Raw genomic sequence first — 23,187 nt, forward strand, 5'->3', positions numbered from 1 at the left:
GCCTGACACCACTTCCTGTCTGTAGGGATCATAGAGACTTCCTGCATGGGTTTCTCTCAATATAAGTGAGATTGCCACCTTGTGAAAATGATAGGGACTGCAGTCCTTGCTTTACAGCTGATCAATCCGGATCACATTTTAGTTAACCCCTTGGGTTTCTGGACCCTTTTCTCCCCTATATCCCCATGGGTCACAAAACATTTTTCCTTATTTTTTATTTTATTTTTATAAATCTTTTTTAATTGAGATTTTTTGAGAAATAGGGTTACTACATACTCCAAATGACGCAGCCCACGCAGGGGAGGTCACTTGTGACAGCTTACAATTGACAACAAAAAGACAAACAATGCAAAACACAACTTGGTGGTCCATAGCATAAATGTTGAAGACATTAAAGCACCTCCCCAGCTTTGGTCCCCCCCTGGGAAGGCGAACTGAAGACAGGGAATATGGTTCAGGCCTTATTATGTATCTGGTTGGGAGTATTAAACCTGAAATCCAGTGACTTGGGAAAAAGTGCAGGCACACTAAGAGTTAAGTCCAATTAGTTGAATGTCACTTACTGTATCTCTATTACTTATATGTGACAGGTTTATTTTACTCCTGGAGGATACACTCCGGATTTGAGAGGAGAGAAGCACATAAAGTAGCTATGCCCACCTCTCCCCCTCCCTATTCACAGAAGCCTTTGTATTTTGTGAATGAGTTCACATAATACAAAGGCTTCTGTGAATGGGCAGAAGAAGGGCATTGGTGGGCATAGCAGTTCCGGTGACTCTGCTCTTGAAGAAACTGAGACCGCAGCGAGTATCGTGGGAGCTCCAGAAGTTATTCTGTAGGACAATAAATCTGTCAGATGTGAATAACAGAGATAAGTCTCTGAGGCAACAAGCACCTCGTTAGAATTAACTCATGGCATGCCTACAGTCTTTACAAAGTAGATTCATTTCTAGAATCCAGTTTAAAAGGGCTGGATCCATAGTCGTTGATGGCTCCTCTAGCCACTTTATCTAGACATTGTCTCCTAAGAAGAAGAACATATAGCAGTGGATAGGTTAAGGCAGGCGTGCCCTCGTGCTCCTGCTGGGTTCCCTCCAGGCACACCTGTCCTCAATGGAGATTCTGAAAAAAAAAAGACTGAAAAACAAGACCCGGGCAAGTTCTGGCAGCAGAGAGGATCATGCCCTGGTCTATATAGTTTAGTACTCAGATCAGGGAAGGGTCTCTGGACTCCCAAGATTGGAGGTGCCAAGGGAACGCGATGCACTCTCTCCACCACAAAGGTGGGTGGAAGATCTGTCAGGTCCAGCATGGTGGTTGGGAAGGTCTTAGCGAATTCAGCAGGTATGGGGCCTTCCTCCCTTTTTCAGTATGGTCAGCACTCGAAGATCATTGCAGCGGAGCCTATGTTCAGTGTCAACCGATTTGTACTGTAGAGCTTTTACTTGATGTCCACCTCAGAGAAACGTGTCCTAAATTAGGCACGCCGGGACCCTTCAGGGTAAGACCGCGCTATATCAAGATACCTCTCAACTCAACTCAACTTGTCTGGGGTCCATATTTCCATTGCATACGTTCCTGGAAAAAGCTCTTTAGGCTACGGGGTGCTGTAGTCATCACCAGCTGGATACTGGAATCTATACAGTATGAAGATATTTGCCAGAACACCAGGGATTATCAATTTCGCCACATTTTTTTTATTCTAGAAAGATCACATCACAAAGCAGTGTAGTGCAACGTTTGCGGAGCCATGCAGGACTCCTTCATCAGGCGAGTGATGAATTTGTTGGGGTCCTTTGTAATAAAGCTGATATCAGTGGAGAGAGAGTCTATCTTCTTCATCAGTGTTTCTTTCCAGGTAGTGATGGATGCTAGAATATCAGCACCAGATGGTCCGGCATTATCGCCTTCCTCTGTAGCCGTCTGCAGAGACATTCTCCAGCATTCAGTCGGTGTCTCCAAGACGACAACCACTGGGTAAGCGTGGGAAGAAGCCATCTGAGATTGAGCGGGTTTCAGCTCGCTGGGAGACATAATAAAGGAGCAGGGGAGGTGTTCAGGTTAAAAGGAGCAGGATCTCCAATATAGTGTCTTGGCCTGTAGTATAGGGTGACCCGACATCCCCGGTTTCCAGGGACAGTCCCCGGATTGAGGACACTGTCCCTGGACCAAGTCTGTCCCTGGTTTTGTCCCCGGATTGGATTTGAACAGGGGCTGGGGCAATTTCAAAGACAATCCGTTCAGAATTAAAACAAAACAAAAAATCTGAATTACCACCCCCCCCGCTCCTACTAGCTTAGGGGAGTGTATTTTTTTCCCATTATCTGTGCTCCTTTCTAAAGATCATGTGCTGGTCGGAGCGGAGGGAATATTTCTTCAGTTTGGGGTGCATGCCCATCGAGCTCTGCTCGCATGTTCTTCTGCCTTGGCTCAAGTCCCGGCCAGCCGCCCCTACCTGGTTATCTCCTTGCCTTACCTGGTGGAGTGAATTTCCTCCGCTCCCCACCCATAAGTAGCCGGGGGGCTCGGAGAGTAAGACTTGACAGGCTGTGAGGCAGGCGGCAGCGGCAATGGGCAAGAGAACGCTCATTGCCGCCATTACTAGTAAAAAAATATATATATATATATATATGTCCCCAGATTTCATTTTAAAAATTTAGTCACCTTACTGTAGTAGGAAAAAGTCAGGATGATGGGGAGTGGAGACATTCTTCAGCATTTAGTCCAGTGTCTCTAAGATGGCAACCACTGGATAAGCATGGGAAGAATCCACCTGAGTTTGGGTGGGTTTCAGCTCACTGGGAGACATAATAAAGGAGCAGGATGTCCAATATAGTGTCCTGGTCTGTAGTAGGATAAAGTCAGGATGGTGGGGAGTGGAGACATTCTTCAGCATTTACATCAATGTCTCCAAGATGGCTACCACTGGGTAAGCGTGGGAAGAAGCCACCTGAGTTTGGGTGGGTTTCAGCTTGCTGAGGAGACATTCTCCAGCATTCAGTCGGTGTCTCCAAGATGGCTACCACTAATTAAGCATGGGAAGAAGCCACCAGAGCTCGAGTGTGTTTCAGCCTGCTGGGAGACATAATAAAAGGAGCAGGGGAGGTGTTCAGGTTAAAAGGAGCAGGACCTCCAATATAGTGTCTTGGCCTGTAGTAGGATAAAGTCAGGATGATGGGGGAGTGGAGACATTCTTCAGCATTTAGGTTAATGTCTCCAAGACGGCAACCACTGGGTAAGCGTGGGAAGAAGCCACTTGAGTTTGGGTGAATTTCTGCTTGCTGGGAGACATTCTCCAACATTCAGTCAGTGTTTCCAAGATGGCAACCACTGGGTAAGCATAGGAAGAAGCCACCAGAGTTTGGGTGGGTTTCAGCGCGCTGGAAGACATAATAAAGGAGCAGAGGAGGTGTTCAGGTTAAAGGAGCAGGACCTCCAATATAGTGTCTTGGCCTGTAGTAGGATAAAGTCAGGATGATGGGGGAGAGGAGACATTCTTCAGCATTTAGTTTGGTGTTTCTAAGATGGCAACCACTGTGTAAGTGTGGGAAGAAGCCACCAGAATTTGGGTGGGTTTCAGCCTGCTGGGATACATAAAAAGGAGCAGAGGAGGTGCCCAGGTTAAAGGAACAGGACCTCCAATATAGTGCCTTGGCCTTTAGTAGGATAAAGTCAGGATGATGGGGGGGAGTGGAGACATTCTTCAGCATTTAGGTCAATGTCTCCAAAATGGCAACCACTGGGTAAGCATGGGAAGAAGCCACTTGAGTTTGGGTGAATTTCTGCTTGCTGGGAGACATTCTCAAACATTCAGTCGGTGTTTCCAAGATGGCAACCACTGGGTAAGCGTAGTAAGAAGCCACCTGAGTTTGAGTGGGTTTCAGCTCGCTGGAAGACATAATAAAGGAGCAGGGGAGGTGTTCAGGTTAAAGGAGAATGATCTCCAATATAGTGTCTTGGCCTGTAGTAGGATAAAGTCAGGATGATGGGGGAGTGGAGACATTCTTCAGCATTCAGTCAGTGTTTCTAAGATGGCAACCACTGAGTAACCGTAGGAAGAAGCCACCAGAGTTTGGGTGGGTTTCAGCTTGCTGGGGGACATTCTCCAGCATTCAGTCGGTGTCTCCAAGATGGCTACCACTAATTAAGCATGGGAAGAAGCCACCAGAGTTTGGGTGGGTTTCAGCTTGCAGGAAGACATAATACAGGAGCGGAGGAGGTGTTCAGGTTAAAAGGAACAGGATCTCCAATATAGTGTCTTGGCCTCTAGTAGGGTAAAGTCAGGATGATGGGGGGGAGTGGAGACATTCTTCCGCATTTAGGTCAATGTCTCCAAGATGGCAACCACTGGGTAAGCATAGGAAGAAGCCACCTGAGTTTGAGTGGGTTTCAGCGCGCTGGAAGACATAATAAAGGAGCAGAGGAGGTGTTCAGGTTAAAGGAGCAGGACCTCCAATATAGTGTCTTGGCCTGTAGTAGGATAAAGTCAGGATGATGGGGAGTGGAGACATTCTTCCGCATTTAGATCAATGTCTCCAAGACGGCAACCACTGGGTAAGCATGGGAAGAAGCCACCAGAGTTTGGGTGAATTTCTGCTTGCTGAGGAGACATTCTCCAACATTCAGTCAGTGTTTCCAAGATGGCTACCACTAATTAAGCGTGGGAAGAAGCCACCAGAGCTTGGGTGGGTTTCAGCTCGCTGGAAGACATAATAAAGGTGCGGAGGAGGTGTTCAGGTTAAAGGTGAAGGATCTCCAATATAGTGTCTTGGCCTGTAGTAGGATAAAGTCAGGATGGTGGGGGAGTGAAGACATTCTTCAGCATTCAGTCTGTGTTTCTAAGATGGCAACCACTGGGTAACCGTGGGAAGAAGCCACCAGAGTTTGGGTGGGTTTCAGCTTGCTGGGGGACATTCTCCAGCATTCAGTCAGTGTCTCCAAGATGGCAACCACTAATTAAGCGTGGAAAGAAGCCACCAGAGCTTGAGTGTGTTTAAGCCTGCTGGAAGACATAATAAAGGAGCAGGGGAGGTGTTCAGGTTAAAGGAACAGGACCTCCAATATAGTGTCTTGGCCTGTAGTAGGATAAAGTCAGGATGATGGGGGAGAGGAGACATTCTTCAGCATTTAGGTTGGTATTTCTAAGACGGCAACCACTGTGTAAGCATGGGCAGAAGCCACCAGAATTTGGGTGGGTTTCAGCTCACTGGGATACATAAAAAGGAGCGGAGGAGGTGCCCAGGTTAAAGGAGAAGGATCTCCAATATAGTGTCTTGGCCTGTAGTAGGATAAAGTCAGGATGATGGGGGGGAGTGGAGACATTCTTCCGCATTTAGGTCAATGTCTCCAAGACGGCAACCACTGGGTAAGCATGGGAAGAAGCCACCAGAGTTTGGGTGAATTTCTGCTTGCTGGGAGACATTCTCCAACATTCAGTTGGTGTTTCCAAGATGGCAACCACTAATTAAGCGTGGGAAGAAGCCACCAGAGCTTGGGTGGGTTTCAGCTCTCTGGAAGACATAATAAAGGAGCAGGGGAGGTGTTCAGGTTAAAAGGTGAGGGATCTCCAATATAGTGTCCTGACTTGTAGAAGGATAAAGTCAGGATGGTGGGGAGTGAAGACATTCTTCAGCATTTAGTCCAGTGTTTCTAAGACGGTAACCGTGGGAAGAAGCCACCTGAGTTTGGGTGGGTTTCAGCTTACTGGGAGACATTCTCCAGCATTCAGTCGGTGTCTCCAAGATGGCTACCACTAATTAAGCATGGGAAGAAGCCACCAGAGCTTGAGTGTGTTTCAGCCTGCTGGGAGACATAATAAAGGAGCAGAAGAGGTGTTCAGGTTAAAGGAACAGGATCTCCAATATAGGGTCTTGGCCTGTAATAGGATAAAGTCAGGATGATGGGGGAGAGGAGACATTCTTCCGCATTTAGGTTGGTGTTTCTAAGACGGCAACCACTGTGTAAGCGTGCGAAGAAGCCACCAGAATTTGGGTGGGTTTCAGCTCACTGGGATACATAAAAAGGAGCAGAGGAGGTGTTCAGGTTAAAGGAACAGGATCGCCAATATAGTGTCTTGGCCTGTAGTAGGATAAAGTCAGGATGGTGGGGAGTGGAGACATTCTTCAGCATTTAGATCAACGCCTCCAAGACGGCAACCACTAGGTAAGCATGGGAAGAAGCCACCTGAGTTTGGGTGAATTTCTGCTTGCTGGGAGACATTCTCCAACATTCAGTCGGTGTTTCCAAGATGGCTACCACTAATTAAGCGTGGGAAGAAGCCACCAGAGCTCAAGTGGGTTTCAGCCTGCTGGGAGACATAATACAGGAGCGGAGGAGGTGTTCAGGTTAAACGACCAGGACCTCCAATATAATGTCTTGGCCTGTAGTAGGATAAAGTCAGGATGATGGGGGGGAGTGGAGACATTCTTCAGCATTTAGGTCAATGTCTCCAAGACGGCAACCACTGGGTAAGCGTGTGAAGAAGCCACAAGTGTTTGGGCGAATTTCTGCTTGCTGGGAGACATTCTACAGCATTCAGTTGGTGTTTCCAACATGGCAACCACTGTTTAAGCGTGGAAAGAAGCCACCAGAATTTTAGTGGGTTTCAGCTTGCTTGGATACATAATAAAGGTGCGGGGGAGGTGTTCAGGTTAAAGGACCAGGACCTCCAATATAATGTCTTGGCCTGTAGTAGGATAAAGTCAGGATGATGGGGGGGGAGTGGAGACATTCTTCAGCATTTAGGTTAATGTCTCCAAGACGGCAACCACTGGGTAAGCATGGGAAGAAGCCACCAGAGTTTGGGTGAATTTCTGCTTGCTGGGAGACATTCTCCAACATTCAGTTGGTGTCTCCAAGATGGCAACCACTAATTAAGTGTGGGAAGAAGCCACCAGAGTTTGAGTGGGTTTCAGCTCGCTGGAAGACATAATAAAGGAGCAGGGGAGGTGTTCAGGTTAAAGGAGAAGGATCTCCAATATAGTGTCCTGGCCTGTAGTAGGATAAAGTCAGTGGCTAGCCACACATCCACCCGGCATCACATCCTGGCCACGCTGTCCATCTGAGTGGCTTCTTAGGTGTTCAGGAAGATGTGAATTTTCCCGCACTGTGAAGAGGTTTTTTTAAGGTCTCTGACCTGTGTGGGTTCTCTGGTGTCTACTAAATTTTTCTTTATGAGAGAAACCTTTCCCGCACACTAAACATGAAAAACGATAATCCCCCGTGTGAACACTCAGGTGCATAACAAGTTCATTTCTCCGGCTAAAAGATTTGCCGCACTCCGGGCAGGAGAACGGCTTCTCCCCAGTGTGGACTTTCATGTGACTAGTTAAGTTCCCGTGTCGCGTGAAACCTTTCCCGCACTCGGGGCATGAAAACGGCACCTCGCCGGTGTGACTTCTCTGGTGTATGACAAGTTCTGACTTTAGTATGAATGCCTTCTGGCATTGGGCGCATGCATAGGGCCTCTCACCGGTGTGACTTCTCTGGTGGATAATAAGACGGTATTTACTTAGGCACAACAACCCGCACTCCGAGCAGGAGAAGATCTCCTTACCGGCGTGGGCTCTCTGGTGTATGGCAAGTTCAGTTCGAGTGTTAAAAAAAATCCCGCACTCCGAACAGGACAAGGAACTCTTGACTAGGTGAATTTTCTGATGGGTCCAAAAGTCGCTTTTCTGGTTGAAGCTCAGGCCGCAGTCTGGACAGGTATACGGATTACCATCGGTGTGGGTTACCAGGTGCTTCATGAGTCTGTATTTCCGCGAAAAACTTTTCCCGCACTCTGTACAATTATGCAGCTTCTCCCCGGTGTGGGTCCTCAGGTGCGCTTTGAGTTTAAATTTCTGCACAAAACATTTCCCGCACTCTCCGCATGGAAAAGTCTCCCCGGTGTGAAGCCTCACGTGATTTTCCAGGTGATCTATCCGTTTAAAACTTTGACCGCACTCCGAGCACAAATAAGGCTTTCCTGCCCGAGATTTTCTCTTGATTCGATTATCTTCTCCTTCATAATCTGCAGATGAAATATGGGGCCCATATATAATTAGAACCAAGAACGTGTGCGCTTCATGTCCACCTCCTTCTAAAACCATAAAAACGTTGTAGTCATGGACTTCGTGTGGACAATATCGAAAAAAAAACCCTGAGTATTATAAAAAAGTATTTTTTATTTAATTCCATTAAAAAATATTACAAAACATGTTAAAATACTCTCTGCTTAGAGGTTCACAATGTGTATAGATTCCAGCGCAAGCTACACGTAGACTCGACGCGTTTCGTAAATCTTTCTTCGGGAGCTCATGTGAGAGAATCTACACATTGCAACCCACAGAAAGACACAAAAAAAAAAACAATGAAGTTAGCTGGAATTCACATTGAGTATTTATTTACTATATTTATAGCATCCATACAGGGCGCAGGGGTGCCGCCTCCCCCCTAATCCATGCTCCCGGCCCCCAATCTACATGCAGGGCGCTGGACGCATGGATATTCAATGGGGTTTTTTTTTTTTTAAAGGAAAGCACATACATGCCACATACGGTGGCTTCCAGCTTCAGTGGATTGGGATGCACCTCCATGGAAAACCTTTACTTGATGTGAATTCCAGATAATTGCATTGTTTGCTATCTTTCCGTAAAGGTCAAGTGAAGGTTCCAATGTATAGAATCTCTCACTCCTGAAGAAGGATTTCCGAAACATGTCGAGTCTCCATATGAATTGTGCTGGAATCTTTACATGTTCTGAATGTCTAAACAGAGAATATTTTAACATGTTTGTGATATTTTTATAGAACTAAGTAAAAAAAATAGTTTTTACTCAGGTTTTTTTTCTATGCGGTCCACATAACCTCCATGACTACAGAGCTTGTGTTATGAAATATGGAGCCCCTCTGAGGAATTCCCAACATTACATCCATCTCATAGAAATTCTTTTTTTTTTATTAACAAAAATGTTTTTTTATGGTTCATATTTTGTAGGCAGTCATTGTGTATGACTGTCTAGAAGTTTGTTGGGAACATGACGTTATATTGAGGAATGGAGAAGGACCTTTCATATGGTGTCCAGTATCTCCTCCTCATTTGTTGGGAACATGACGTTATATTGAGGAATGGAGAAGGACCTTTCATATGGTGTCCAGTATCTCCTCCTCATTTGTTGGGAACATGACGTTATATTGAGGAATGGAGATGAACCTTTCATATGGTGTCCAGTATCTCCTCCTCATTTGTTGGGAACATGACGTTATATTGAGGAATGGAGATGAACCTTTCATATGGTGTCCAGTATCTCCTCCTCATTTGTAGGGAACATGACGTTATATTGAGGAATGGAGATGGACCTTTCATATGGTGTCCAGTATCTCCTCCTCATTTGTTGGGAACATGACGTTATATTGAGGAATGGAGATGGACCTTTCATATGGTGTCCAGTATCTCCTCCTCATTTGTTGGGAACATGACGTTATATTGAGGAATGGAGATGGACCTTTCATATGGTGTCCAGTATCTCCTCCTCATTTGTTGGGAACATGACGTTATATTGGAGGAATGGAGATGGACCTTTCATATGGTGTCCAGTATCTCCTCCTCATTTGTTGGGAACATGACGTTATATTGGAGGAATGGAGATGGACCTTTCATATGGTGTCCAGTATCTCCTCCTCATTTGTTGGGAACATGACGTTATATTGGGGAATGGAGATGGACCTTTCATATGGTGTCCAGTATCTCCTCCTCATTTGTTGGGAACATGACGTTATATTGAGGAATGGAGATGGACCTTCCATATGGTGTCCAGTATCTCCTCCTCATTTGTTGGGAACATGATGTTATATTGAAGAATGGAGATGGACCTTTCATATGGTGTCCAGTATCTCCTCCTCATTTGTTGGGAACATGACGTTATATTGAGGAATGGAGATGGACCTTTCATATGGTGTCCAGTATCTCCTCCTCATTTGTTGGGAACATGACGTTATATTGAGGAATGGAGATGGACCTTTCATATGGTGTCCAGTATCTCCTCCTCATTTGTTGGGAACATGACGTTATATTGAGGAATGGAGATGGACCTTTCATATGGTGTCCAGTATCTCCTCCTCATTTGTTGGGAACATGACGTTATATTGAGGAATGGAGATGGACCTTTCATATGGTGTCCAGTATCTCCTCCTCATTTGTTGGGAACATGACGTTATATTGGAGGAATGGAGATGGACCTTTCATATGGTGTCCAGTATCTCCTCCTCATTTGTTGGGAACATGACGTTATATTGGAGGAATGGAGATGGACCTTTCATATGGTGTCCAGTATCTCCTCCTCATTTGTTGGGAACATGACGTTATATTGGAGGAATGGAGATGGACCTTTCATATGGTGTCCAGTATCTCCTCCTCATTTGTTGGGAACATGACGTTATATTGGAGGAATGGAGATGGACCTTTCATATGGTGTCCAGTATCTCCTCCTCATTTGTTGGGAACATGACGTTATATTGAGGAATGGAGATGGACCTTTCATATGGTGTCCAGTATCTCCTCCTCATTTGTTGGATGGGGGGGTCTAGGTGGAGCTCTCTCCTTTACAATAAAGTCTCCTCTTACCCGGTGATGTGAGGGGTGGCTGATTGTCCATCATGACGTCCTTGTAGAGATCCTTGTGTCCTTCTAAATACTCCCACTCCTCCATGGAGAAATAGACAGTGACATCCTGACACCTTATAGGAACCTGACACACACAATGATACAGTCACCATCCAGACACATCCCTTGTCTGTTACTGGATAAAGTCCCAGAATCCTCCTCACCTCACCTGTTAGAAGATGGACCATCATGGTGGTCAGTTCCAGGATCTTTTGCTCATTCTGTCTCTCAGGTATAATGGGGTTCTGGCCACTGTTGAATCTTGTAAAAGTTTGGTAATGTCTTCTCAGTGTGTCATGTTCAGTAGAATTTTTCATTAGTACTTCACAGTCCTGTGTTATACAAGAGAAGTAAGTATGTATGGTCAGATGTTGTGGGTGGAGGGTCGGTGTGATGGGAGTAGAGGTGGAGTAGGACATGTTTGAGGTGATGGGAGTAGAGGTGGAGTAGGACATGTTGGAGGTGATGGGAGTAGAGGTGGAGTAGAACATGTTGGAGGTGATGGGAGTAGAGGTGGAGTAGGACATGTTGGAGGTGATGGGAGTAGAGGTGGAGTAGGACATGTTGGAGGTGATGGGGGTAGAGGTGGAGTAGGACATGTTGGAGGTGATGGGAGTAGAGGTGGAGTAGGACATGTTGGAGGTGATGGGAGTAGAGGTGGAGTAGGACATGTTGGAGGTGATGGGAGTAGAGGTGGAGTAGGACATGTTGGAGGTGATGGGGGTAGAGGTGGAGTAGGACATGTTGGAGGTGATGGGGGTAGAGGTGGAGTAGGACATGTTGGAGGTGATGGGAGTAGAGGTGGAGTAGGACATGTTGGAGGTGATGGGAGTAGAGGTGGAGTAGGACATGTTGGAGGTGATGGGAGTAGAGGTGGAGTAGGACATGTTGGAGGTGATGGGAGTAGAGGTGGAGTAGGACATGTTGGAGGTGATGGGGGTAGAGGTGGAGTAGGACATGTTGGAGGTGATGGGAGTAGAGGTGGAGTAGGACATGTTGGAGGTGATGGGAGTAGAGGTGGAGTAGGAAATGTTGGAGGTGATGGGGGTAGAGGTGGAGTAGGAAATGTTGGAGGTGATGGGGGTAGAGGATAGATCAAGGCTCCCAATGTTGAACAGAAGGAGAGGTCGGTATATTCTGGGGTCAGGGGGGATTAAAGCAAACCTGTCTAATAGGCAAAGCACAAGCTTTTTTTTTTTTTTTTTTTTTCAAATGTGAATTTGCAAAAATACATCCCAGTGTACAACAAAGTCCAAAATTAACCTCTTTATTACACTCACTTCTCCAGTCAGCAGGCTGAGGATCTCCAGGGTGAGGTTCAATATATTTTCATTCCAGAGAAATTCCATCCTTTCAAGCTTCAGAAAACTCAAAGTCTGCTGATTGTCCATCATGGCGTCCTTGTAGAGATCCTTGTGTCCTTCTAAATACTCCCACTCCTCCATGGAGAAATAGACAGTGACATCCTGACACCTTATAGGAACCTGACACACACAATGATACAGTCACCATCCAGACACATCCCTTGTCTGTTACTGGATAATGTCCCACAATTCCCAGAATCCTCCTCACCTCTCCTGTCAGCAGATGGACCATCATGGTGGTCAGTTCCAGGATCTTCTGCTCTTTGCTCCTCTCAGGTATGGGAGAAGGAGGGGGAGGCACCATGGTGGGGCTCTGGGTCCTGCTCCATCCTCCTGAGATTGGCTCCCCACTAAACCTCTTTATTACAACATAATCCTACAGATCAGGAGAAAGATAAACCGACATCAATCATCTGACATCATCTACAATAAGAACATGGACTACTGACCAGACTAGACCAGAGTGATGTCATCTGACTTCCCAGAATCCTCCTCACCTCTCCGGTCAGCAGGTAGGTGATCTCCAGGGTGAGGTTTAGTATCTTCTCCATGCTATGACTCCGGTCCTCCTCCATCATCATTGAAGTGGTCATGTGATCTATACAGGACACTCCTCTTCGTAGATGGGTCAAAAACTGAAAATTTTATATGACTTTAGAAGCTAAGAATCAGTGCGATTCATTATGCACAGAAACCCTCTGGAGTGCGGAGCGGGGTTCGTATTCCGATTAAAACACAGAAAAACAATGGTTGTGTTATCACCATGAAGTCCTCCAAGCCAGGACTCTTCTACTCCCTCGTTACATCATCTCCATCAGGGGACAGAATTACTACCAGACAAATTCTATATCATAAAATTAAAAATTGGTTTATCGCACTAAAATTAAATTTTAAATACTAATAACAGGAGACTACGAGGAACTCTTTGTATTCCTATCTCGCCTTCATAGGAAATATTACGACCTCCATTATGGAAATACGGGAGTGTGAGGAACTGGTGAGACATCCAGACTGATAGGTCAGATGGTAAGTTAGTGATGGGTGAGGAATCTGAAGGGGGTGAGGTGAGGAGTATAGAGATGAGATAGGTGTTATCAGCATAGGGGTGGTATTGGAAACCATGACCAATCAACTGACCCCAGATGGAGGTGTAGATAAAGAAGGTGAAGCGGACAAAGCCTTGGGGAACCCCTGTGGAGTACTGGCCACCTCCAACCTTAACCAATCTCAACCCAGACTACCCCATCCCACCCAAGACAACAACCCGAGACAGATACAACCCAGACTAACCCATCCCACCCAAGACAACAACCCGAGACAGATACAACCCAGACTACCCAATCCCACCCAAGACAACAACCCGAGACAGATACAACCCACGCTACCCCATCCCACCCAAGACAACAACCCGAGACAGATACAACCCAGACTACCCAATCCCACCCAAGACAACAACCCGAGACAGATACAACCCAGACTACCCAAGACAACAACCCGAGACAGATACAACCCAGACTACTCCATCCCACCCAAGACAACAACCCGAGACAGATACAACCCAGACTACCCAATCCCACCCAAGACAACAACCCGAGACAGATACAACCCAGACTACCCCATCCCGCCCAAGACAACAACCCGAGACAGATACAACCCAGACTACCCCATCCCGCCCAAGACAACAACCCGAGACAGATACAACCCAGACTACCCCATCCCGCCCAAGACAACAACCCGAGACAGATACAACCCAGACTACCCCATCCCACCCAAGACAACAACCCGAGACAGATACAACCCAGACTACCCCATCCCACCCAAGACAACAACCCGAGACAGATACAACCCAGACTACCCCATCCCACCCAAGACAACAACCCAAGACAGATACAACCCAGGCTACCCCATCCCACCCAAGACAACAACCCGAGACAGATACAACCCAGGCTACCCAATCCCACCCAAGACAACAACCCGAGACAGATACAACCCAGACTTCCCCATCCCACCCAAGACAACAACCGGAGACAGATACAACCCAGGCTACCCCATCCCACCCGAGACAGATACAACCCAGACTACCCAATCCCACCCAAGACAACAACCCGAGACAGATACAACCCAGACTACCCCATCCCACCCAAGACAGATACAATCCCAAAGACTGAGCGGATGTCCAGAAAGGACAAAGCACAGCTTGGACGGTAAGCGTGTCAGATGGTTGACGTGTCCTACCTGATGCAGTCATATGTATATAAGTGTTCTGCCATACGCAGTGATGTTACATGGTGGCTTCTTCCGCCAAGCCCGTCGGAGGGCGGATTTAGACGAGTCTTCTTCTTATCGTTTCCATGTTCCTGACGCTCTGTAAATTGTCTCCCGGTGACGGTAGATCCATATAACAATTATAAACCCAGGACGTAGGGTATGTATTGATGAGCTCAAAAATGGCATATGATTTATTATGTAATAAATATCAATACGTGTGTGTATGGAGGTCGATATTAATGTATGATTTTATTGTGATATATTATATTATCACTTCTATAATATCCTGTCACCTCTTTGTCTGTCCAAACGTCTCCTCTCTACTTCCCCCCCCCCCCCCCCGACTCTTCTCTTACCCGGAAATTCCTATTTATACCTGACATCACTTCCGGTGTGTAGGGATCATAGAGACTTCCTGTGTGCGTTTCTCTCAATATAAGCGTGATCGCCACCTTGTGGAGATGATAGGCACTGCATCTTATCAATCCAGATTACATTACAATTAACCCCTTGAGTGTCTTGACCTTTTTCTCCCCTATAGCCCCTCAAGTCTCAAAGCATTTTTTTTCATTTTTTTTTTTTATTGCGATTTTAAGAGACATACAGTTACTACAGACTCCAAAATGACGCAACCCACGCAGGGGAGGTCACTTGTGGCAACTTACGATCTGGAAGAAAAAGAAAAGCAATGCAAAACACAACGTAGTGGTCCATAGCATAAATGTTGAAGACATCAGAGCATCTCCCCAGTTTTGTGGGGAAGTGAACTGAAGACAGAGAATGGGGTTCACGGCTTATTATTTATCTGGTCGAGAGTATTAAAGCTGAAATCCAGGAATTTCACAACTTTGCAAAAAGTACTGGCACACTAGGAGTTAAGTCCAATTAGGTGCATATCACCTCCGGGACTTATCTCTGTTACATACAGTATCTCACAAAAGTAAGTACACCCCCAAATCTTTTCTCCTCTCTTTTCATGTGACAACACTGAAGAAATGACACTTGTCTACAATGTAAAGTAGTGAGTGTACAGCTTGTATAACAGTGTAAATTTCCTGTCCCCTCAAAATAACTCAACACACAGCTATTAATGTCTAAACCGCTGGCAACAAAAGTCAGTACACCCCCTAAGTGAATATCTCCAGATTGGGCCCAATTAGCCATTTTCCCTCCCCCCGGTGTCATGTGACTCATTAGTGTTACAAGGTCTCAGGTGTGAATGGGGAGCAGGTGTGTTAAATTTGGTGTTATCGCTCTCACTCTCTCATACTGGTCACTGGAAGTACAACAAGGCACCTCATGGCAAAGAACTCTCTGAGGATCTGAAGATAAGAATTTTTGCTCTACATAAAGATGGCCTAGGCTATAAGAGGATTGCCAAGACCCTGAAACTGAGCTGCAGCACGGTGGCCAAGACCATACAGCGGTATAACAGGACAGGTTCCCCCTCAGAACAGGCCTCGCCATGGCCCACCAAAGAAGTTGAGGTCACGTGCTCAGCGTCATATCCAGAGGTTGTCTTTGGGAAATAGACGTATGAGTGCTGCCAGCATTGCTGCAGAGGTTGTAGGGGTGGGGGGTCAGCCTGTCAGTGCTCAGACCATACACACTGCATCAAATTGGTCAGCATGGCTGTCGTCCCAGAAGGTAGCCTCTTCTAAAGATGATGCACAAGAAAGACCACAAACAGTTTGCTGAAGACAAGCAGACTAAGGAGATGGATTACTGGAACCATGTCCTGTGCTCTGATGAGACCAAGATAAAGGTATTTGGTGTCAGATGGTGACAAGCGTGTGTGGGGGCAACCAGGTGAGGAGGACAAAGACAAGTGTGTCTTGTCTACAGTCAGGCATGGTGGTGGGGGTGTCATGGTCTGGGGCTGCATGAGTGCTGCCGGCACTGGGGGGCTACAGATCATTGAGGGGACCATGAATGCCAACATGTACTGTCACATACTGAAGCAGAGCATGATCCCCTCCCTTCAGAGACTGGGCCGCAGGGCAGTATTCCAACATGCTAACCACCCCAAACACACCTCCAACACCACCACTGCCTTGCTAAAGAAGCTGAGGGTAAAGGTGATGGACTGGCCAAGCATGTCTCCAGACCTAAACCCTATTGGTCATCTGTGGGACATCCTCAAACAGAAGGTGGAGGAGCGCAAGGTCTCCAACATCCACCAGCTCTGTGATGTCATCATGGGGGAGGGGAATAGGACTCCAGTGGTGACCTGTGAATCTCTGGTGACCTCCATGCCCAAGAGGGTGAAGGCAGTGCTGGAAAATATTGGCGGCCACACAAAATATTGACACTTTGGGCCAAATTTGGACATTTTCACTTACAAGCTGTAAACGCACTACTTTACATTGTAACAAAGTGTCATTTCTTCAGTGTTGTCACATGAAAAGATAAAGAAAAGATTTACACAAATGTGACTGAGGGGTGTACTTACTTACTTTTGTGAGACACTGTATATGAGACAGGTTTATTGCACTCCCAGAGGCTACAATCCGGCTGTGAGAGGAGAGAAGCACAGAGAGCAGCTATGTCTGCCCTTCCTCTCTGCTGCCCATTCACAGAAGCCTTTGTATTTTGCGAATGCTTTCACATATTACAAAGGCTTCTGTGAATGGGCAGAAGAAGGAGAGGGCATAGCAGTTCCAGCAACTCTGCTTTCGAAGGAACCGAGACCACAGTGAACAGCATCAGAGCTCAGAGCTCCGGAAATGATCGTCCTGGAGCACCAAAAACCTGTCAGATGAGAATAATAGAAATAAATCTATGAGGCCGAAGGTACCTCGTTAGACTTAACTGATGCTATGCTTGCAGTTTTTACAAAGTAGCCGATTTTTGGGAATTCAAATTTAAGGGTCCGGAACCATAGTCCTTGAGGGTCCCTCTAGCCCAGTGGTTCTTAACTGCTGTCCTCAGGACCCACTAACAGGCCAGGTTTGCAAGATAACTGAAATACATAGTGATACAATGTGCTGCTCAGCGATTGAAGTATTCTAGTCTGCATCTCCCCCAAGGTAATATTTAAAAATGTGGCCTGGTAGTGGGTCCTGAGGGCAGGAGTTGAGAAGCACTGCTCTAGCCACTTCCCCTAGACATTGTCTCCTATGTAGGAGCACATTTAGCAGTGGATAGATCAGGGCAGGTGTGCCCTCGTGCTCTTGCTGGGCGTCACGTGCATCCCTGTGCGTTTAAGGAGGGATGGGCTTCCTCCAGGCACACCTTCCCCAATGGAAAAACAAGACCTGGGCAGGTAATGGGCAGTGGATCGGAACAAGTCCTGGTGTACATATTTTAGTAATCATATCAGGGAAGGGCCTCAGGACTACCAGGATTGGGGGCGTCAGGGGGAACGCGATACGCTCTCTCTACCACAAAAAGGTCAGTGGAAGATCTGTCAGGTGAGGTCTAACAAGGTAGCTAGGAAAAAAAAAAATTGCAATCGCAGGAAGATGGGACTTTATGGGCACCGTATCAACAATAAATATGTACTTTTTGTTTCTTTATTGTTGATACGGTGCCCATAAAGTGCCCATAATCCCCAATTTTTCTCCTATGTCAGGGACGTGGCACAGTATGTCCGTGGTGGCCATGCCATGGTGACATACGTAAATGTACTTCTTTTCCCAAGGTAGTTAGAAAGGTCTCAGCGAATTCAGCAGGTATGGGTCCTTCCTGCCTTCTTTGGTATGGTCAGCACTGGAAGATTATTGCAACGGAGCCTATTTTCAGTGTCAACCGATTGGTCTTGCAAAGCTTTTACATGAGGTTCAGTGGAGCCAATTGTAATGATATCTTCTACCTGAGGGATGGGGCCTTTCACCTCAGCGAGACGTGATCTGCATTTGTCGGGGGTTCTTTCCAACAAAGCTGATTATCAGTGGAGAGTGGTGGGGCCTTTCACATCAGCGAGACGTGATCTGCATTTGTTGGGGTTCGTTCCAATAAAGCCTGATTATCAGTGGAGAGAGTGTGTCTATCTTCTCCGTCAGCGTTTCTTTGCAGGTAGCGATGGATGCTAGAATATCAGCACCGGATGGTCCGGCATTCTTGCCTTCCTCCATAGCTGTCTGCGGAGGCATTCTCCAACATTCAGTTGGTGTTTCAAAGATGGCTACCACTAGGTTAGCGTGAGGGAAAAAAGCCACTGGAGCTTTGGTGGGTTTCAGCTTTCTGGGAGACACGATCAAGGTGCGGAGGAGGTGCTTAAGTTACAGGAGAAGGATCGCCAATATAGTGTCCTGGTCTGTAGCAGGAAAAAAAAGTTGGGAAGATGGCGGGTGGGAGGGGGGGGGGGGGCGGAGCTCAGCAGCCAAAAGTCCGCTCAGCATCAGATCCTGGAAACGCCCCTCACCCCTTTGTTTTGCTTCTTAGGTGTTCAAGAAGAAGTGAATTATCCAGGTAAGTTTTTCCACACTCTGAACAGGTTTAAGGTTGCTTACTCTTGTGAGTTCTCTCGTGTACGTGAAGTTTTCCTTTATGAGAGAAACCTTTCCCGCACCCTGAGCATGAAAAACGATAATCCCCCGTGTGATCGCTCAGGTGCATAACAAGTTCAGCTCTCCGGCCGAAGGATTTCTCGCACTCCGGGCAGGAGTACGGCTTCTCCCCAGTGTGGACTTTCAAGTGATTACTTAAGTTCCCGTGTCGTGTGAAACCTTTCCCGCACTCGGGGCATGAAAACGGCAGCTCGCCGGTGTGACTCCTCTGGTGGATGACAAGTTCTGACTTTACTACGAATGATTTCTGGCATTGGGAGCATGAAAAGGGCTTCTCCCCGGTGTGGCTTCTCTGGTGTACAATGAGGCGGGATTTACTCACGCACACTTTCCCGCACTCCGAGCAGGAAAAGATCTCCTTACCGGCGTGGGCTCTCTGGTGTATGGTAAGTTCAGTTTGAGTATCAAAAAAAATCCCGCACTCCGAACACGACAAAAAACTCTTGACTATGTGAATTCTCTGATGGATCCAAAAATCGCTTTTCTGGTTGAAGCTCTGGCCGCACTCTGGACAGGTATACGGAATGCCATCGGAGTGGGTTTTCAGGTGTCTCACGAGTTTACATTTCTGCAAAAAACCTTTCCCGCACTTTGTACAAGTATGCAGCTTTTCCCCGGTGTGTTTTCTCAAGTGTTCTGTGAGTTTATATTTCTGCAAAAAACATTTCCCGCACTCTTCACATGGAAAAGTCTCACCGCTGTGAAGTCTCACGTGTCTTCGCAGACTATCTTTTCGCTTAAAACTTTGACCGCACTCCGGGCACAAGTAAGACTTTTCTCCCCGAGATTTGGTTTTGATTCCTTTATCGTCTCCTTCATAATCTACAGATGAAGTCTGGAGCCCCTCTGAGGAAGTCCCAACATCACATCCATCTGTGAGAGAGAAACATTATTATTATCAACAAATGTATTTGGATTGTTCATGTTTTGTAGTCAACCGTCGTGTATGTTAGTCATCGGTGGAGCACAGATATGAGGAATAGAGGTGGACATTATATTGAGCAACGTAATAGTACAGGATCTTCTCTTCATGTTGGGAACATGACGTTATATTGAGGAATGGAGATGGACCTTTCATATGGTGTCCAGTATCTCCTCCTCATTTGTTGGGAACATGATGTTATATTGAGGAATGGAGATGGACCTTTCATATGGTGTCCAGTATCTCCTCCTCATTTGTTGGGAACATGACATTATATTGGAGGAATGGAGATGGACCTTTCATATGGTGTCCAGTATCTCCTCCTCATTTGTTGGGAACATGACATTATATTGAGGAATGGAGATGGACCTTTCATATGGTGTCCAGTATCTCCTCCTCATTTGTTGGGAACATGACGTTATATTGGGGAATGGAGATGGACCTTTCATATGGTGTCCAGTATCTCCTCCTCATTTGTTGGGAACATGACGTTATATTGAGGAATGGAGATGGACCTTTCATATGGTGTCCAGTATCTCCTCCTCATTTGTTGGGAACATGACGTTATATTGAGGAATGGAGATGGACCTTTCATATGATGTCCAGTATCTCCTCCTCATTTGTTGGGAACATGACATTATATTGAGGAATGGAGATGGACCTTTCATATGGTGTCCAGTATCTCCTCCTCATTTGTTGGGAACATGATGTTATATTGAGGAATGGAGATGGACCTTTCATATGATGTCCAGTATCTCCTCCTCATTTGTTGGGAACATGACGTTATATTGAGGAATGGAGATGGACCTTTCATATGGTGTCCAGTATCTCCTCCTCATTTGTTGGGAACATGACGTTATATTGGAGGAATGGAGATGGACCTTTCATATGGTGTCCAGTATCTCCTCCTCATTTGTAGGGAACATGACGTTATATTGAGGAATGGAGATGGACCTTTCATATGGTGTCCAGTATCTCCTCCTCATTTGTTGGGAACATGACGTTATATTGAGGAATGGAGATGGACCTTTCATATGGTGTCCAGTATCTCCTCCTCATTTGTTGGGAACATGACGTTATATTGAGGAATGGAGATGGACCTTCCATATGATGTCCAGTATCTCCTCCTCATTTGTTGGGAACATGACATTATATTGAGGAATGGAGATGGACCTTTCATATGGTGTCCAGTATCTCCTCCTCATTTGTTGGGAACATGACGTTATATTGGAGGAATGGAGATGGACCTTTCATATGATGTCCAGTATCTCCTCCTCATTTGTTGGGAACATGACGTTATATTGGAGGAATGGAGATGGACCTTTCATATGGTGTCCAGTATCTCCTCCTCATTCATTGGGAACATGACGTTATATTGAGGAATGGAGATGGACCTTTCATATGATGTCCAGTATCTCCTCCTCATTTGTTGGGAACATGATGTTATATTGAGGAATGGAGATGGACCTTTCATATGATGTCCAGTATCTCCTCCTCATTTGTTGGGAACATGACGTTATATTGAGGAATGGAGATGGACCTTTCATATGGTGTCCAGTATCTCCTCCTCATTTGTTGGGTACATGACGTTATATTGAGGAATGGAGATGGACCTTTCATATGATGTCCAGTATCTCCTCCTCATTTGTTGGGAACATGACGTTATATTGAGGAATGGAGATGGACCTTTCATATGATGTCCAGTATCTCCTCCTCATTTGTTGGGAACATGACGTTATATTGGAGGAATGGAGATGGACCTTTCATATGGTGTCCAGTATCTCCTCCTCATTTGTTGGGTACATGACGTTATATTGAGGAATGGAGATGGACCTTTCATATGATGTCCAGTATCTCCTCCTCATTTGTTGGGAACATGACGTTATATTGAGGAATGGAGATGGACCTTTCATATGATGTCCAGTATCTCCTCCTCATTTGTTGGGAACATGACGTTATATTGGAGGAATGGAGATGGACCTTTCATATGGTGTCCAGTATCTCCTCCTCATTTGTTGGGAACATGACGTTATATTGAGGAATGGAGGAGGACCTTTCATATGGTGTCCAGTATCTCCTCCTCATTTGTTGGGAACATGACGTTATATTGAGGAATGGAGGAGGACCTTTCATATGGTGTCCAGTATCTCCTCCTCATTTGTAGGGAACATGACGTTATATTGAGGAATGGAGATGGACCTTTCATATGGTGTCCAGTATCTCCTCCTCATTTGTTGGGAACATGACGTTATATTGGAGGAATGGAGATGGACCTTTCATATGGTGTCCAGTATCTCCTCCTCATTTGTTGGGAACATGACGTTATATTGAGGAATGGAGATGGACCTTTCATATGGTGTCCAGTATCTCCTCCTCATTTGTTGGGAACATGACGTTATATTGAGGAATGGAGATGGACCTTTCATATGGAGTCCAGTATCTCCTCCTCATTTGTTGGGAACATGACGTTATATTGAGGAATGGAGATGGACCTTTCATATGATGTCCAGTATCTCCTCCTCATTTGTTGGGAACATGACGTTATATTGAGGAATGGAGATGGACCTTTCATATGGAGTCCAGTATCTCCTCCTCATTTGTTGGGAACATGACGTTATATTGGAGGAATGGAGATGGACCTTTCATATGGTGTCCAGTATCTCCTCCTCATTTGTTGGGAACATGACGTTATATTGGAGGAATGGAGATGAACCTTTCATATGGTGTCCAGTATCTCCTCCTCATTTGTAGGGAACATGACGTTATATTGAGGAATGGAGATGGACCTCTTATATGGAAATTATTTTATCATTGGGGGACTAAAAATTTTCAATCCAAAATGGCCAGAGTTCAGTTAATCATTACCTGGATAGGTCTATTTCTCATATTTGATTCACTACTAAAACACAATAGAAAAATGATTCAATCTAATGGAGGTCACATCGACCTGAAATGACGAAGATAAACAAAGAATGAAAGTGAAGTAAATATACTCCTCTTACCCGGTGATGTGAGGGGCGGCTGATTCTCCAATATGAGGTCCTTGTAGAGATCTTTGTGTCCTTCTAAATACTCCATCACTCCATACTCTTCATCCTCCTTTTTATACTCTTCTTTAAGAACAATAATGTAATTTTCAGGGTTTCCACTCTGAAAATATAAAACATTCATTGTAAGAAATAAGCTTGTGTATAAATTATAACTACCAATAATTGTTCCTCATCTACCTGATGATGGTGGGGGATGGTGTGACCTTCCTGTGTGGAATCCCGGGAATACAGAGGACGGGGACATCTCTCTGGTGGGTTTCTGTAGCTGGATGACTCCTCCATGGTGTCCTGGTACAGATCTTTGTGTCCTTTTGGAATCTCAAACTCCTCCATCACCCCATCCTCCTGATTTCCTTTTTTTATCTCTTCTTTAACCTCAACTTTAGGATCTCTCAGGTTTCCACTCTGAATATATAATAAAAATGACAT

General features: G+C 45.8%; 2 protein-coding genes across 5 annotated transcripts in view; both read right to left on the reverse strand.

Annotated features, from left to right (window-relative positions):
- Positions 1-14,610, reverse strand: part of LOC143955663 (uncharacterized) — a 64,936-nt gene extending 50,326 nt beyond the window's left edge. Inside the window, exons 1-7 of one of the 3 annotated variants that reach the window (XM_077465769.1) lie at positions 14,243-14,604; positions 12,505-12,642; positions 12,216-12,383; positions 11,924-12,127; positions 10,808-10,975; positions 10,605-10,728; positions 219-8,014 (exon numbers count right to left, since the gene is read on the reverse strand). In XM_077465769.1, coding sequence (XP_077321895.1) covers positions 7,122-8,014; positions 10,605-10,728; positions 10,808-10,975; positions 11,924-12,127; positions 12,216-12,383; positions 12,505-12,600 — 1,653 coding nt within the window. In that variant the 5' untranslated portion in view covers positions 12,601-12,642; positions 14,243-14,604 and the 3' untranslated portion in view covers positions 219-7,121. Of the gene's footprint in view, positions 1-218; positions 8,015-10,604; positions 10,729-10,807; positions 10,976-11,923; positions 12,128-12,215; positions 12,384-12,504; positions 12,643-14,242 lie in introns of those variants that run through there. The other 2 variants (XM_077465767.1, XM_077465766.1) reach the window with 2 other exon arrangements.
- LOC143955631 (uncharacterized) overlaps positions 1-23,187 on the reverse strand; it is an 86,865-nt gene that overhangs the window by 16,712 nt on the left and 46,966 nt on the right. Inside the window, exons 6-8 of one of the 2 annotated variants that reach the window (XM_077465733.1) lie at positions 22,936-23,163; positions 22,711-22,858; positions 14,830-19,659 (exon numbers count right to left, since the gene is read on the reverse strand). In XM_077465733.1, coding sequence (XP_077321859.1) covers positions 18,716-19,659; positions 22,711-22,858; positions 22,936-23,163 — 1,320 coding nt within the window. In that variant the 3' untranslated portion in view covers positions 14,830-18,715. Of the gene's footprint in view, positions 1-14,829; positions 19,660-22,710; positions 22,859-22,935; positions 23,164-23,187 lie in introns of those variants that run through there. The other variant, XM_077465732.1, reaches the window with a different exon arrangement.

This window comes from Lithobates pipiens, unplaced genomic scaffold (genome assembly GCF_037356315.1).
Source record: "Lithobates pipiens isolate NorthernLeopardFrog02 unplaced genomic scaffold, aLitPip1_a1.2 Scaffold_35, whole genome shotgun sequence".
Taxonomy (NCBI): Eukaryota; Metazoa; Chordata; class Amphibia; order Anura; family Ranidae; genus Lithobates; species Lithobates pipiens.